Source organism: Hyperolius riggenbachi, chromosome 7, assembly GCF_040937935.1.
Source record: "Hyperolius riggenbachi isolate aHypRig1 chromosome 7, aHypRig1.pri, whole genome shotgun sequence".
NCBI lineage: Eukaryota > Metazoa > Chordata > Amphibia > Anura > Hyperoliidae > Hyperolius > Hyperolius riggenbachi.
The window spans coordinates 152,862,299-152,879,059 of NC_090652.1; the positions used below are offsets into that span (position 1 = coordinate 152,862,299).

At 40.6% G+C, this 16,761-nt stretch overlaps 1 protein-coding gene across 1 annotated transcript in view; it reads right to left on the minus strand.

Annotated features, from left to right (window-relative positions):
• Positions 1–9,220: 9,220 nt before the first annotated feature.
• Positions 9,221–16,761, minus strand: part of LOC137524650 (BOS complex subunit NOMO1-like) — a 157,432-nt gene continuing 149,891 nt past the window's right edge. The window contains exons 30-31 of the mRNA XM_068244764.1: positions 13,963–14,055; positions 9,221–9,700 (exon numbers count right to left, since the gene is read on the minus strand). Coding sequence (XP_068100865.1) covers positions 9,569–9,700; positions 13,963–14,055 — 225 coding nt within the window. The 3' untranslated portion in view covers positions 9,221–9,568. The remainder of the gene's footprint in view (positions 9,701–13,962; positions 14,056–16,761) is intronic.

The following is a 16,761-nucleotide window of genomic DNA, read 5'->3' on the forward strand; positions in this document are numbered from 1 at the left end:
TACACAGGCCGGATAAAGTGGTTTCTCTATTGATTCCTGATAGCTAGAAAATTATAATTTAGGTGAATGACAGAACTGTTTCCTAGGTATCAGGAAATGTGTTTGTTGTCTTTCTGTGCCAAACCCATTTTGAATTATTAATAAATTAAAGTTCTCTTTGTTTGTGTCTTATGAGTTTGGAGGGAATCTGCTTATCTTACTGGTTCGAGCTGGTTTTCTTTTGGGTGAAAGCTGAAGCAGGAAATGGTACTTGGCAGGGGGTCAGCCAGGCATGAAACTCCTTGCTGACCTGACACAGGATGTGGGTGAGGGGCTGTTGCTCTCAGGAAGAAGAGAGGGAAAATGACATCTATTATACATTTACACAGGACTGACAGGAATTGTGCACGACCATACGAAAATCGTTGGCGATTACGCACACGACTTTCCGTAATGTTCGTCACACTGTTTACAAAGAAATCCTACACACAGGTGCCGTATCATCCTCTATGTCAGAAACCTTTATTACAGTGATACACAAATCGGGGCGTGATCCCACTCTTTGCTCGTCCTACCGCCCCATTTCGCTTTTTAATGTGGAGAGTAAAATTTTTGGCAAAGATCCTTGCTCTACGATTAAACAGAGTTATTACCTCCATTGTGCATAGGGACCAGTCCGGCTTTATCCCAGGGAAGGGGTGTGACATCAACCTTCGTAGACTGTTCACCCACTTATCCGTACAACACAGCAACTGTGGTACTAGGGTTATTGCCTCCCTTGATGCTGAGAAGGCCTTCGACACGGTTGAGTGGCCCTATCTTTGGGCAGTTCTTAAGAAATTTAATATGGGCCCTAAATTTATTACATATATCAAAGCCTTGTATGCCTCCCCTAAGGCTAGAGTTCGTACTGGGAACCAAGTTTCTTCCTTCTTGCCCTTGCAGCGCGGCACCCGTCAGGGTTGCCCTCTGTCTCCGGTTTTATTTGCCTTAGCCATGGAACCACTAGCTGCGATACTCCGGTCACAATCTGATATCATAGGGTTACAAGTGGGCCCACTTTGGGGGGGGTGGGGGGGAAAAAAATCTCGTTATATGCGAACGACCTACTGTTATATCTAGCAGAGCCCCACGCATCTCTAGCCTCAGCCCTCACAATTATAGAAGCTTTTGGCTCCTACTCCGGCCTAGTAATTAACTGGCACAAATCTCTTCTCATGCCGCTTGACTCCTTTCCTATGCAACATACTCAATCGCTACAGATAGTATCCCAAATCAAATACCTCGGAATTAAACTCACATCCAACACAAGAGACTACTACGTTCTTAATGTTGAACCGTTACTCACACAAGTCAAAGATAAACTATGAGCCTGGGCTACTCTTCCAATATCACTTAGTGGTTGGGTTAATCTAATCAAGAGGTGTATTCTTCCAAAATTCATATATGTTTTCAGACATACCCCTATTAGATTGCCAGCCAAATTATTTAAGACACTTGATTCCATGTTTTCCTCCTTTATATGGAATACCTCATCTCCTCGTGTTGCCCTGCCCAATCTACAACTCCCGGTTGACCAGGGGGCCTTGCGTTACCGAACATGAAATTTTACTATTGGGCTGCTATACTCCCCACCATTTACTGGTGGTTTGAACAGTCCTCCTACAACCCGGCCTCTGCACTAGAGGCAGAGATTATAGGCTCACCACTAGCTCTAGCTAGCTTACCCTTCAGGGGACCCAAAGCCTGCACAAATCTTACCCTACCCATGGTTACCACAGTTCAAATATGGGAAGAAGCTGGACAATTTACTTCCAACAGGGGCCAATGGTCACCAGTCACTCCATTATGGAACAATGCTAAGCTCACTGAATTGTTAACCATTCCTGATCCGTCAATTTGGGCTAATAAAGGTATAACAAAACTTAGGGATATAGTGGATGGCAATGAGCTCAAGCAATTCAATGTGCTCAAACAACAATTCTCACTCCCTAACTATGTATTTCCGGTACCTCCAAATCAGGCATGCATTCCACGCTCAATTTGCTTCTCCAACACTGATCATGCAGTCTCACCCTATTGAAGTTATTTTATCACACACTAACTAAACGGGTCTTATCTCTCTTATCTATAATACCCTTATTAATACTAATAACTCCTGTAAAGCAAAACCATACATGCTATGGAAGAGTTGTCAGACCTTACTGACGCTGAATGGAATGACTCGGTATCTATGTTCATTTCCACCCCAATAGCAGCTCGACATAAGTTATCAGCGCTTAAATATCTATACCAGGTATACCTTACCCCATATAAATTATCCAAAATTGGCCCTGATAATCAGGACAGTTGTTGGAGATGCAAAGATTCCAATGCCAACTTTATGCACATTTTCTGGTCATGCCCCAAGATTAAACATTACTGGGATAATGTCCACGCCTTACTTTTCGAAATAGTTAGTCCAGTCATTCCCTCTACACCCAAAAGCATGTTGCTTAATATATTTGGCACTAAAGCTCTCTCGGAAAAAAAATTATTGCTGGCTAGAATACTGTTATTTTATGCTAGAAGACAAATTGCCCTTTGTTGGAAGTCCACTGATCCTCCTACTCTAGAAGCATTAACCCAATCTATTCATGGAGATTTGCCTATATATAAAGGGGTATACATTAACAGAGGCTCACAAAAGAAGTTCTACAAGATATGGACCAAATGGCTATCCAAATTTAAGTTGGATTTGTAAAATTTTCCTAACACACACGTGATGTAAAGCTGTAACTCTGACTGCTAATACCTGTTGAAATTGTATATTAATATGTCTATGTACTGTGGATGACATACTTACCTCAATTGGAATCGATTATGAAGGGGGGATGGGATAGGGAGGGGGTATGGCTGTTGTTGTTAATTGTACTGTCTTCTATAATTGAAAATAAAAAATTGTTTTTCAAAAAAAAAAAAAAAAAAGTTGCACAGCAGTAATCCCTACCATACTCATAGTTAGGTGTCCCTATTCGTGTGCTTTCATACTATGCAGGTTGCATAATTACACAATTCTTTACATGTGAATGCACTAACCGTGCTATTTTATCAGGGCTGTGGAGTCGGTCCAAAAATCCACCGACTCCGACTCCTCAGTTTAGGATTCCACCGACTCCGACTCCACGACTCCGACTCCTCTAATTTGCATATTAAAATTTTGTTGATTAAAAGTATGTAACATGAAATTAGTCTCTTAACTGCCAACGCTTAGGAATTTTACAAGACAACTGAAGTGAGAAGGATATGTAGACTACTATATTTATTCCCTTTAGACTAAAACTAGTCCTTGGTAAGAGTACTTGTAAAAGGTACAACCGGAACAAAGAACATCTATCAAGTGTGGGTGCATGTAAAAATGTGAGGAGATTGTAAACATACAACACCTCTGTGTTCAATGTGCACAGCATTCTCAGTGGATTCCCTGCAGCTCTGTGGGGAGTGCATATGTAGAGTATAGTACTACTGTGTAACAAAGTAAACCTGAGACAGATGAAATTAAAGTTTTATACATACCTGGGGCTTCCTCCAACCGCCTTCAGGATAATCAGTCCCTCGTTGTCCTCCTCCACCACCTGGATCTTCTGCTATGAGTCCAGGTACTTGAGCCAGTCAAGCGTAGTGCGCATGCACACACTCCGCCGCCAGGAGCATACTACACCTGTGCAGCACTATTGCGCAGGTGCAGAATGTTCCTGGCTGTGGGAGCGGCATGCGGCCGGACAGCGCTGACTGGCTGAATTACCAGGACTCATAGCAGAAGATCCGGGTGGTGGAGGACAGTGAGGGACTGATTAGCCTGAAGGGGGCTGGAGGAAGCCCCAGGTATGTATAAAACTTTACTTTTCATCCGTCTCAGTTACCCTTTAATTTGTAATCACCAAACCAAATTTTAATAACATATCAAATTATTTTATTTCATCAGCAAAGGGAGTGCATACATTTGCATAACTCAGCATCAATGCAGAATTATTTCCATCTCGTTGACCATCTCTATTAGTGACATAGCTACACATCAGGCTTTATTCTTACAGCATAGATGTTATTTAGTATATATAAGAGATTCCTGTGTACACATCATACATACAGTCACAATCTGACCTTAAAAATACGGGGACTGCTTTATTGAAGCAGCACAAGTAACTAATTTTGATTGGTTTATTTCATTTTTGTGGACTAAGCACAGCTATTACTGTATATATACTGTATATATACATTATTTTTAATGACCATTATCTGAGAAATAGAACATTTTATCATATTTTCTATTTTAATTACAGTTACAAATTCATTAGGAGTCGGAGCATTTTTCCCCGACTCCGACTCCAGGCACCCAAAATTGCCCGACTCCACGACTCCGACTCCACGACTCCACAGCCCTGTATTTTATGGCCCTGTTCACATCTCTACATTGTAACAAATCATTCTGCATGGACAAGCTTTTTCAGTGCCTTTCTGGATAAGGTGTGCAAAAGTCAGCATTCCATAGCAATTGACCATGCAGCCAATGAAACACATTGGCCTTAATTCACTAAGCTTATCTCCTGTCTTTAATAACTCTTCTAGAGTTGTTACCATGGTGATAAGGCATGTAGTATTCAGGAAACATTTTACCTCAGGCAAACCTAAAGTTAACTCTTCTGTCTTTAAGTTAACTCTCCAATCCTTAAAATAACTCCAGAGTTAAAGACAGGCTGTTAATTAACTGCATGTGAAAATAACTACAGAGGAGGTAAATTAACTACAGAGGAGGTAACGTAAGGAATGAAGAGAAGATAATCTCTCACTGTGTGAGGTAAGTTTTCTTTTGCCTTATTATCTCCAGCATGATCTTAGTGAATTGAGGCCATTGGCCTCAATTCTGGTAGCTATGTGAGGTAAATATTTTTTGTAAGTAAAATACCTCATGTAGTATTTTCATTTTTTTTTAGCAATTCTGAAAGATTTTTATGCATTTCCGAACATGCAGTAAAATGTAAATGCATAAAGTGCGGTAAAACGTGCGGTATTTAAGCGGTAAGCATGCAGTAAATAAATAATAGTAGTCATTGTCTTCCATAAGTTACGAAGGGGTAAGTTACAAAGGGGTATTTGATTATGTAGCAATCTGTGAAAAGTATATTTATAGGCATCACCTACATAAAAAAAAAAATCCAGTAAATATTTGGCGTTTTATTTCTACTATTCTTTTCTATTACACAGCCTGAATAGGAAGTCTACTAAAACAGCAATAGAAACTCAATACAAGCTACAAAATACATACAAACTGATGTTACCTCCAGGTACAGGCAGGTCTTAAACTGATTGGTAAATGATGTGCTAACATGCCCCCTAATTTCCATGAGAATAGCTAATGCAAATTACCTCATAATTTACTGCATGAGGTAAAACATGACTAAAACCTACCAGAATTGCTAAATGTCATTACCTCAAGAGGTAAATTACCGTACATGAGGTAATTTGTTTGAAAACCCTACCAGAATTGAGGCCATTGCGTTATTTGCGATATAAAGCACACGTAACCCTAAGCACATAATGTGATCATACCCTTGTCTAAGGCCATTTTTTTCCCAATAGAGCCGGTTAACTAGCCAGTATGCTTTTGGGTTAACCCTTACTACTCTAATAGCCTTATGCACCTTTTGTAGCCTTAGCCTAATTTAGGGAGAACCAATTAACGTATCTGTATGTTTTTGGTATGTGGGAGGAAACTGAAGTGCCCAGAGTAGTCTAACAGAAACAAGGGGAGAATAATCAAACTCCATACAGATTTTGTTCTGGACCCAATTTGAACCAGAGACCCTTGCGCTTGTTATCCACTAAGCCACAATGCCACTTGTAATTTATTGATTGTACCTAAAATATAACACCTTTCTCTGCTTACCTGTACTATCAGGCTTTCCTAGGGAACTCTATCAAACTTTTGAAGATAAATTAGCAGAACCCTTTTGTATACTTGTTAATTCAAGCAGCAGGTTAGAAACCTTTAGTGAAGAAACCAACAGAGCAGTCATCTCAGTTGTCCCAAAAGGGAGCAAGCCAACCCATCTTTAGCCCCTCAATCTGACGTTGGTTGCCTACACCAATCACTTTATGTTCCTACTAAAAAATCTGGCTAACTCTCTACCTAAGCTTCAGGTCACATTGGCGGACTTAAGCCAACTCTCAGATTTAAAAAAAAATAAAAAAAATGTATATATATATATATATATATATATATATATATATATATATATATATATATATATGAATATATATTCAACTTTTCTGCTAGATATCGATTGTAAACCAAAGACTAGACAAAATATAGCTAAAATGTTTCCATATAAGTTGGAATATCATCAAATTCAATACCTTGGAATTAAAATATACTCAAAACTTAAAAGTCTATATACGTCTAATTTTGTAAGTCTTCAAAAGTAATGTAAAGATAAGCTTTTGTCCTGGAAAAAACCCCTCTACAATATGGTCGGGAGACTTTCAATTATTAAAAGGATGATCCACCCCAAGATATTGTTTACACTTCAGAGCCTTTCCATTAGTTTGCCGCATGGCTGGTGTAAAATATGGATAAGGCTGTATCAGGAGTTTATTTAGAAAAGAAAAAAAAACAGAGGGAAGTACTCCAAGCTAACCCTGAAAAAACAATGGGCTGGCATGAATTCACCTGATATATTTAAATCCTATCCGAGTATTCATTTATTTACTCATTCGCTGAGCAGATCGTTCAGAAACAGCCTTATCAGTCCGCTGACAGCGCGTACACACGCGCATACTGTCAGCTAAAGACCGCCCAGCGGGAGGGTCCGGCGGACCCGTCGTTGCATTTAGTAATGCATGTGTACGCACCTTTATAGTGGGGAAAAAACACTAAACCATGGGCACTGCCAAATATTGACACCAACAATCACTTTTCCTGGAACGTAAAACGAATTAAGCATACTAGAAGGGATTGTGACCACCCTCTAGTAAAACCCACAATTTATCAATGGTTAAAGTACATACAGAAAGCTAACCCTTTAAAGTAGGATTGTTATCATAAAAATCAAATTTCAACAGCAACTGGTTTGAGTGTATTAAGTGATAAAGATGCTAATCCTGTATTCAAAACTTTTTCTGCCGTTATCACATACCTTAGGAGCACTGGTCCTTTAATTGTCATTAGCTGGCAAAACAGTTGCATGCTGGGGGTCTTTTTATCTATAATATATTCCTCCTCTTCTCATTATTTCCCCATCCTAATGACATAAGACAGTGCACTTCCTAGTATAGACCTCAGTTGGAGTGTCTGAAGACTCTGGGAGGAGGGCGGGTAACAAATACACAATTAGCAAGAGGAGGTAAAAAAGAGTGAGGGAGGAAATGATGTCAGGATTAGCTTCATTCAAAGGTAACCAAGATGGAAGCTGTCTAGAATAGGATTCTCTGCTTTTCCTTTATCAAATTCACAGGAATCATAACGTGGACAGTGCGATACATCTGTTCTTTAAATAGAACTAGTATTTATCTACTTATGTGTTTTTTATTTATAGGTTAGCATGGGTGTCACTTGTTCTTAAAATCGAGCCGTAATCCTAGCCACACTGAAATCCTCTGTTAGTTTCCCCTCTATCTAGACCCAGAGAGAGGATTTAAAACAAATTAAAGAATTACCCTTTTGAGGACCACAGGTTTACACCCCCCTAGTGACCAGGCCATTTGTTTTAAATTCAGCACTGTGCAGCTTTAACCGTTTATTGCGCAGTCATACAGCTTAGAACCCAAATGAATTGTACTCCTTTTTCTTCCCACCAATAGAGCTTTCTGTTGGTGGTATCTGATTACTGCTTCAATTTTTTTTAAATTCATTTAAAAATGTTTTTTTTTTAATAAAATTACCTATTTTCTTTTTTCCTCCCTCCTGTTAGAATTTAAGTATGATATGCTTGAATTCGTAGGCCTCAGTTACTTTAACGGAGTTTAGTTAAAAGACTTGATTTGCAGAGAGTCTCCCTTTAAGGAGCATTTCTAGAAGCACTGTGGAACATGGTCTTGGGTCTCACACAAGGTCAGCTCAAGGTCAGAGTGCTTATCTGTCCACGATGTACAGACTGCCAGGCATCTTTACTGTAAACATCGAATGTTTTCATATTTCCTAAAGGTAAACGATAGCCTGAGAACATTTTCCCTCCTTTCTGGGTAATAAGGGAGAAAATGCCATATTTGGCTTGTCCCCTAGGAGCAGGCGCAGATAGGGTCATCCATCACATGCTATTATCAGCCAATTGCATGTGATGGGTACTAGATCATCCCTGCAGGATGATGTCACATTTAACTCTTTAGAGGTTAGTATAAAATAGTCAACATGAGCTCCCGAGAGCACTGCTCTCTACTTCTGCTGACTTCCTTCTTGTAACTTTCCGTAACTGTATGCTGTATATATGCCTGAATGCAACTAGCATAGATGTAACAAAGAGAAAGCCGCCTGACCTAGGGATAGATCATGTCTGCATGGAACGCATACGATTCTACAGACCGCTTGCTTTGCAGAGGTTATATAAGATTGCTGATGAACACATCTGTATATTTGTTTTACAAATAAACTCCTGCACCTTTGACGAAGGTGTAGTGTCGTTGCCAATAGCAACCAACAAATATTTATTACACCTCCCACCCCAAGATACATTAATTACGATCACCTCCCATAGGCATCAGTCTATGAGAGGGATCAGATTGTGAGCCACTCCAGGGGACAACTAAGTGACAGGGCTGTCTCCTGCATGTCGCTAGCACAGCGTTTTGTATTATGAGGGACAGCAGAGCACAGGGGGGCCTGGGGGAGTGCTGTACAGTAACAGAGGCTGGTTATAATATGCACAACCAGCCTCTGTGCCCTACTAACATTCTTAAATCCCACCTCGGCTTCTCTTTAACATCAGATTGTTGAATCATACACTGAAGGGTTATTGCTGCCTCTGTAGCTCTTCTGACAGTATTTTGTTAATAGTAGGAGGACACAGCAAGGTCAGATTATCAGCCACAGTGCTATGTCTGCATCATAGAGACTGACAGAAATACTGATGGTGAAATATTAGCATCTAGTGATAGGAACTGTATCTGTGCAAAGAAATAGAGTGTGTAGAACCAGAACTGTGAGAGAAACTTTAGGCATAGATTTTGTAGCAAGAGTTCCAGCACACTTTAGGAAAATAAAGACTGCAGGTTAAAAAGGAAATCATGCTACTTTTATTGGAGCATCCTTGGGAATACTTTGAGATAAATTAATTCAGAGTTGGATAGGGTTAAGTGTCATCAAGTCTTTCAAAAGTGTTAAAAAATAAATTACTTCCAGTGGAAAATTAGAAACAGTGGTACTTTTCAAGCTAAACTAAACTCCAGATTCTGTTTATATACATACAAAATGTACAAAACTGTCATTTAAAAAAAAATGGGATCATGTGGAACTGTATTTGAAGTCTGCAATATCTCTCAGTGAGAAGAGAGTTTCCATAACATGTCCCAAGGGTCCAAAGCATGACTTTGATGTCACTTCACACCACTGTGTTTTTCTTTACGTCCTCCGTGTCTTTTGTCTTTTTTGAAGTCTCTTTGCGTCCTCTGGGTTGCCATTGTCAGCTCCTGTCTGTCCAAGTCCACGCACACCTTGCAAACGGCTTGTCAGCTGCAGCAGCAGGGGAATCAACTGGCAAAGGGGAAGACAGGAAAATGATTCAGTAAGACAGGTGATTTTTTTTAACCTTTTCTGGGCTGTGGCAAGTAGAATCTACGTCGCATCTGCGGCTCTCTAACTCTGATGCGGTGTAGGTTCTACACCGCAGCTTACCATGGTCCTGAGCTGATCGCTGCTCCTGGAGGAAGTAAACTTGGCTGTCATGTGATAGACGAGCTTCCTCCTAGCGGTAAGGAGCCAGTTTCATCAGCTCCATACCAGGTGATTACTGTGATCCAATCACAGTGATCACAGAACAAAACAGAACAGCCGCATTAAAATAGGGCTTTAGTTAAAGACCTAATAGATAAAAAAAATCTAGAGCTAGGCAGCATTCTCGTTTAGGAGTTAGCCCTCTTGCCTTGCACCTACAGAGTTAGGCCCCCCCCCCCCCCCCCCCCCCCCTTGTTCCCTGACTGTCCTGCAACCAGTGCTGATCTCACTGTAAAGTACTTTAAAAAAAAAAATGCACAGCTTAGCACCGTCTTCCTTCCCCAATGGTTCCACAAGAGGTTAACCTAGCCTCTGGAGATTATTATGTAGTAGAGACTTCTGGTGACCATGTATTTATAGCTGCATTCCCCTATTCCACTGCTGGGCAGCCCGCTGCCCCAGAGTCTCTCTCTCTTCTCCACATCCTGGTCACTGTCTTCTGGGCAAGTGCTCCAGGTTAAACCTGGTTGTTGATCTCCACTTCCTATATTAAGCCTCATACTGGCAATAAAAGTGAACGCTACAGCAAGGTTGAAACATGGCAGCACCACAGAGAACCAAAACACAATGCGGCTGGCACCCAGCTGGAGATAAACACATAGGTAGGCAGCTGGAGACTCAGTGATGAAACATAGGAGAGGTAACGATGGATAACCAGCATTCCTTGCTGAATAATACTCTACAGTGTATGAAGAGTAGTATCACTGAGTGGGTAGGAGTGAGGCAGGGGAAAATGTGCCCAGATGTGATTTCTGCTCTTTTCAGACTTTACAGCATTACAGGCGTATAAAAAACAACAAAGGCTGCACAAACAGTATTGGGGTAGAAGGATCTCTCCACTGCACACTCTGGGGAACGATTTTGATATCAATACACATGGAACACTATCACCCGCATTGACCTTATAAACAGATGTAGGGGAGAATATACATTTAAAACATCTCAGTTTATATTAGAGTATAAATTACAAGAATTTGCAGTTATATTTTCACAGAGTTGCAAGAGCTCGTTCAACAACATGAATGACAATTATATAGTGGTGACATTCATCAGTTGCCACCATTGTCTTTACATTGGTGGCAACAATTCATAGCTAAATTGGGTCATTATCAGTTGGTCCTGCCAACAATATATAATATACCGCCCTCACCCCCTCCCCTTTCTCTACAAAGGTACAGCAGCTAATGCCTAAAGCATCATTGCCATAGCTTATTTGTCCTCCACATCCAAGGACAACTATTCTATTTGGGGGCCTCTTTCTGAATCTCCTGACTACCACAGACTAAGCAGTTGTAATGCATGGTGTGGATGCAGCAATGCAAGCTGGGGGGGGGGGGGTGGGGGGGGGTCACAGAAGCTTCAGTATTCTAAAAGGTAGATTCTCCTTGGATGCCTACAGTTACTTTTGCTTTACATACATAAATATTAACATTTATTTATTTAGTGAAAATGTAAACATTATAGTATCTTTGAATTCTGTTTTGGCCATCAAGTTCAACCGTCTGCATTATCCTGTTCCTTGAATTTGAGTGGCGCCAGTCATGCACTTGAGATTTCAGTTCACATTTATTTTAACGTTAGAACAACGAACTAGAACATGTAAAATTTGACCTAAAAGGGTATATTTACTCCAGGCTATATTACCAAATACAACCAGGTACTGTAGAGTATGTTTATTAAATATAGCTACAATATAAGGTAATAAAACACACTGTGAAAGTCAGGTCTTAGCTGTACAACAATTCCCAATTCCTTACCAATGCTAACCAGTTATCACGTCAAACAGTTTACACACGTCAAGTTAACAAAGCGTGAAGGATGGCTCTGCAGATCCCACTAGCATCCCAGACTTCTTACGCAATCAGAGACCAAAGGAACTCAGTGGTCATTATTCAGGCTTCTAGGCAATTACCAACAATATACAAAAGGTCAGGTGTGTAATGAGAAATCACTTCTGGAGTGTATTTAAGCTATATCCGATGGGCTCAGGAAGGTGCAATATTCCAGGAGTTGTCACAATTCATTCCATCTCATCCAAGACAACCACATTTGCTTATTTTGAAGCTATAAGCTAAACATCCACACAAAACAGACCTTTTATCTCTTAAAGGGGCACTATGGCGAAAAATTGTAAAATTTAAAATATGTGCAAACATACAAATAAGAAGTACATTTTTTCCAGAGTAAAATGAGCCATAAATTACTTTTCTTCTATGTTGCTGTCACTTACAGTAGGTAGTAGAAATCTGACTGAAGCAACAGATTTTGGACTAGCCCATCTCTTCATAGGGGATTCTCAGGGTCAGGGATTTATTTATTTTCAAAAGCACTCAGTGAATGGCAGTTGCTCTGTCCAACTGCCAAAAATCTGAGTAGCGAGCAGGGAAGCTGGCCAGCATCATTGTTTAAATCCTTTTTAGGGAATACCTTTATAAAGTATAAAAGCCTTGCTGAGAATCCCCTATGAAGAGATGGGCTAGTCCAAAACCTGTCACTTCTGTCATATTTCTACTATCTACTGTAAGTGACAGTAACATACGAGAAACGTAATTTATGGCTCATTTTACTATAAAAAAGTGTGCTTATTTGTTTATGTTTGCACATATTTTAAATTTTACAATTTTTAGCCAAAGTGCCCCTTCAAAGGCAAATGGTACTCGGTTAAAGAGACACTGAAGCGAGAATAAATCTCGCTTCAGTGCTTATATTCAGCAGGCTATCCCGCAGCTAAACAGGGGTCCCTTACCTCCCAAATCCCCTCCGTGCAGCGGGGGATCACTTCCGCATTGAGGCATGGCTAATGGCCGCAGCCCTGCCTCACGCGCGTCTGCCAGCGCGTACCTCCGCCTCTCCCCCGCCCCTCTCAGTCTTCCTTCGCTGAGAGGGGCGGGGGAGAGGCGGCGATGCGCCGCTGATAGACGGCACTAAGAGGCAGGGCTGCAGCCGTTAGCCCTGCCTCAACAGCAGCAAAATCTATGACCAAGTTGGTCGTAGATTTTGCAGGGGTGGGTTTGGGGGGTAAGGGACCCCTGTTTAACCGCGGGATAGCGGCGTTTTAGCAGGGGCACACATGCCCCTGCTAAATATAAGCACTGAAGCGAGATTTATTCTCGCTTCAGTGTCTCTTTAAGGTGCATGAGAATTCATATTTAGAGCCAACCCTTCCTTCACCATTACACAGTAGGCTGCTAACATCAAAAGGAGCTAGCTGTAGCAGATACTCATGCTACAGACTTTTGACAACCTCAGATCTCACAGATGGCCAGACAGTACCTGGCTGAATGCAGGCACAACCTTTCATCCCCAGCATGCTGTGTGGTGCCCAGGCAAAAAAAAAAAATCCTGCCCTGAATTTGGTCACGTGGAATCAAGGTAATGTGTGATCCTGGTTTCAAAGTCTGCATGGGAGTCAGTTGCTCCAACAGTAGAAGTTACAAGGCCCCTGACAAGAGGGACATCTTATACTTGTACAACTGGGAGAGCATCTGGGTTTTAAATGTGACGTCAGATGCATTTTAACCTTGTAATCACCAAGATTCTTACTTGACTGGCTGTAGAGTTAATATTTTTAAATGTTTATTTCTGGTCATCCCATCATCAAAAATATATTAGTGTTATCAGAACATACAAATGTTAGAAAAGGAACATTGAGCATTTGCCTCTTTAGTTTATTATCTACCTGGTTTTCCATTTTAATCAAGAAAAGAGAATGCTGAAGGTCTACTGGACTGCAGGAAGCATCGTCCTTCTCAGAGGTCACCAATAAGCTACTGAAGTCGGTTTCTGAATAACTGATACTTTCAGGGTATAGGGAGCTGTCTGAATATTGCCAGAATTATGCTGAATATTTCTAACACAGCAACATCAAAGGTGCATACTTTGTGTTCAGACGTCTATCTTGACCTATTTTATACATTCAGAAAATAATGCAAATGTATGAATATTGGCAACATGTTTTTGCTCACAGTGGATCATACCACTTCTGTCTGTTTGGCACCTAGGGCTTTGAATAAAACATTTACCTTATCGTGATTGTAACCGGCTAATAACAGAAGCAAGGTCAATGGAAGTGCAAGGTAGGAGCCTTGAACAACATCCTGCTCTGGTAACTTTCTCTGTAAATTAAACACACATATGGAGAGTATAAGAATTAAAGCCAGCTTTTCAGTAACAAGTGAATACAAATGAGACATTATGACAAGATAGCCCAGAAATGAAAATAATTTAATACAGGATTTAAAAAGAACACTTTGTTCACCAATATGAAAATCAAGTGTCTACTCAAAGCTCTCTGAATATCCCTTAACCCCTGCAATCAGGAATATCTAGCAGTAACAGAAGGTAGAGGATGGCATGACAGAACTTGTACTCTCCCAAATATAGCAAGTGTCCCCAGAGACTTCTTGAATGACCACATAGAATTCCCCAAGCCTGTCCTCAAGGCCCAACAGTGCATGTTTTGCGGAAATCCAGAGGTAGTTAATCAGCTCTGCTGAGACACTAATTACCCTCACCTGTGCATGTTTGTGGTTTTCTGCAAAACATGTACCGTTGGTGGGCCTTGAGGACAGGGTTGGGGAACTAGGACGTAGAAAGTAAAATAAAACTAATCTAACTAAAGCAAACTTAAAAAACTTAAAGGGCCACTATCATGCCAATTGTAAATTGAAAGTACATGAAAACATATACCAATAAGTACATTTCTCCCAGAGCAAAATGTGCTATAAATGACTTTTCTCCTACGTGCGGTCACTTACAGTAGGTAGTAGAAATCTGACAGAACCAACAGGATTTGGACTACTAGCCCAACTCTTCATGGGGGTTTCTCAGCATGGCCTCTATACTTTATAAAGACACTCCCTGAGAAGGATTTAAACAAATATGCTAGCCTGCCCCTCTGCACACTTTGGCAGTTGGACAGAACAACTGCCATTCACTAAGTGCTTTTGAAAATAAAGAAAACCCTGAGAAACCCCCATAAGGAGATGAGCTGGTCCAAAACCTGTCGGTTCTGTCAGAATTCTACCAACTATTGTAAGTCACAGCAACACATGATAAAAGTAATTTATTGCACATTTTACTTTGGGAGAAATGTACTTCTTATTTGTATGTAATTACATGTACTTTAAATATCACGATTTTTGTAATAGTGATCCTATAACCTAAACTTAAAAAACAAATTGTTTCACAGACAGCCGAGAAGAGTAGACCGGTAAAGGGCACCTGAACTGAGAGGAATATAGAGGCTGCCATATTTATTTCCTGCTAATACCAGTTGCCTGGCATCCTGCAGATTATTCTTGTATTGGTAGTGTCTGAATTACACACCTGAAACAAGCATGTGTCAAGCCCACTCCAACTTCAGTGAGAAACATCTGATCTGCATGCTTGTTCAGGGACTATGGCTAGAAGTATTAGAGGCAGAGGATCAGTAGGACAGCCAATTTGCATTGTTTAAATGTAAAAAAAAAATGGCAGCCTCCATATCACTCTCACTTTAGGTGTCCTTAAAAAAAAAATCAAAAACCCTGGCTTTAAATGATTTGTTTACTGGCAGGAAAAAATGGCATACTACATGTTACGGACCTCCTAAAACGTCATCACTCTCTCAGGTGTGAACACTTTAATTAGGGTCTGACATCACTTTCTGGGAGTGGTTTATGTATAATACTGAGTTGTTGTTGATCTGTACATCGGTTGAAGGACAAGGAGGCCTGTACTATGCATTGTGCTGATTTTTCTTCCCATGAACAATTGTTTTTGAAGCCAATGGAGGGCTTCTTACTTTTATTTTTTGTGCCTGGTTTGGTGACCTATAGAAACAAGTGAGTTCTGATAACCTTTCAGCAAGATGACTGTTGAAATAAATAGATTAGTTTTAAAATGGCCCAAAGGTAAACCTGAAAAACAAACTAAGAATATGACAAAGTATATGACAGATTGATTCGTTGTTTTAGTGATGAACACAGGAGTGCTATTGTTGCTAAGGGTAACAGGAGAAAGTCTGTCCCAGCTCACCTTACAAGCCTCCGCATTGACAATTTAATATTATGGATGGCTTTGCTAGCAACAGGGAAGCTCAGAAAAGCAATCTATGTTACCCCAAGTTCCACTTTCTGAAACTGCTGAAAATTTAGATACAAAAGTTTCACTAAAAGGTACGTCTAAAAAAAGCAGCTTATGGTCGTATGATAAGTTTATATCGTACAAGTTTACGTCAAGGTTACTTAAAGCGGAATATAACCCTGCATTTCAACTTTGCTCTAAAATATTATTTACAGCATATTATATGCAAAAAGCATTTTTTTTTTACTAGACCAGCATTGGAAGGGTTAAACACAGAGGTTTAAAGGTCCTGGAGAGATATGCAGAAGTTCAGATAGATACATTCTATATAGTTACATGTATCTATTGATAAACAGTTACACACTCTTTGGCTGTCCTCCAAGCTCCTTCTCAGGCCTCGTTCACATCATTTAGCGCAGATGGCTGTGCGATCGGAACGCAACGCGTCCAATCGCACGCCATCTGCGCTCCTATGCGCTGCGCTGCAGATCCCATTCATTACAATGAATGGGATCTGCGCTGCGATTCCCAAAAATGCGTGCAGTACGCGATAGCGCAATCGCGCTGCCACGCAGCGCATATGATGGGAACGGTAGAAGGGCTGTCTATGCCCTTCTACCGTTCTTGCGTGTCGCACACTATACGCGCTGCCAAAATGCGCACGGCAGCGCGTATAGTCTGAACGAGGCCTTAGTGAGAGAGATGAGTCACATTCAAGACTTAGATACATTATGTAAACAAAATGTATCTATTTC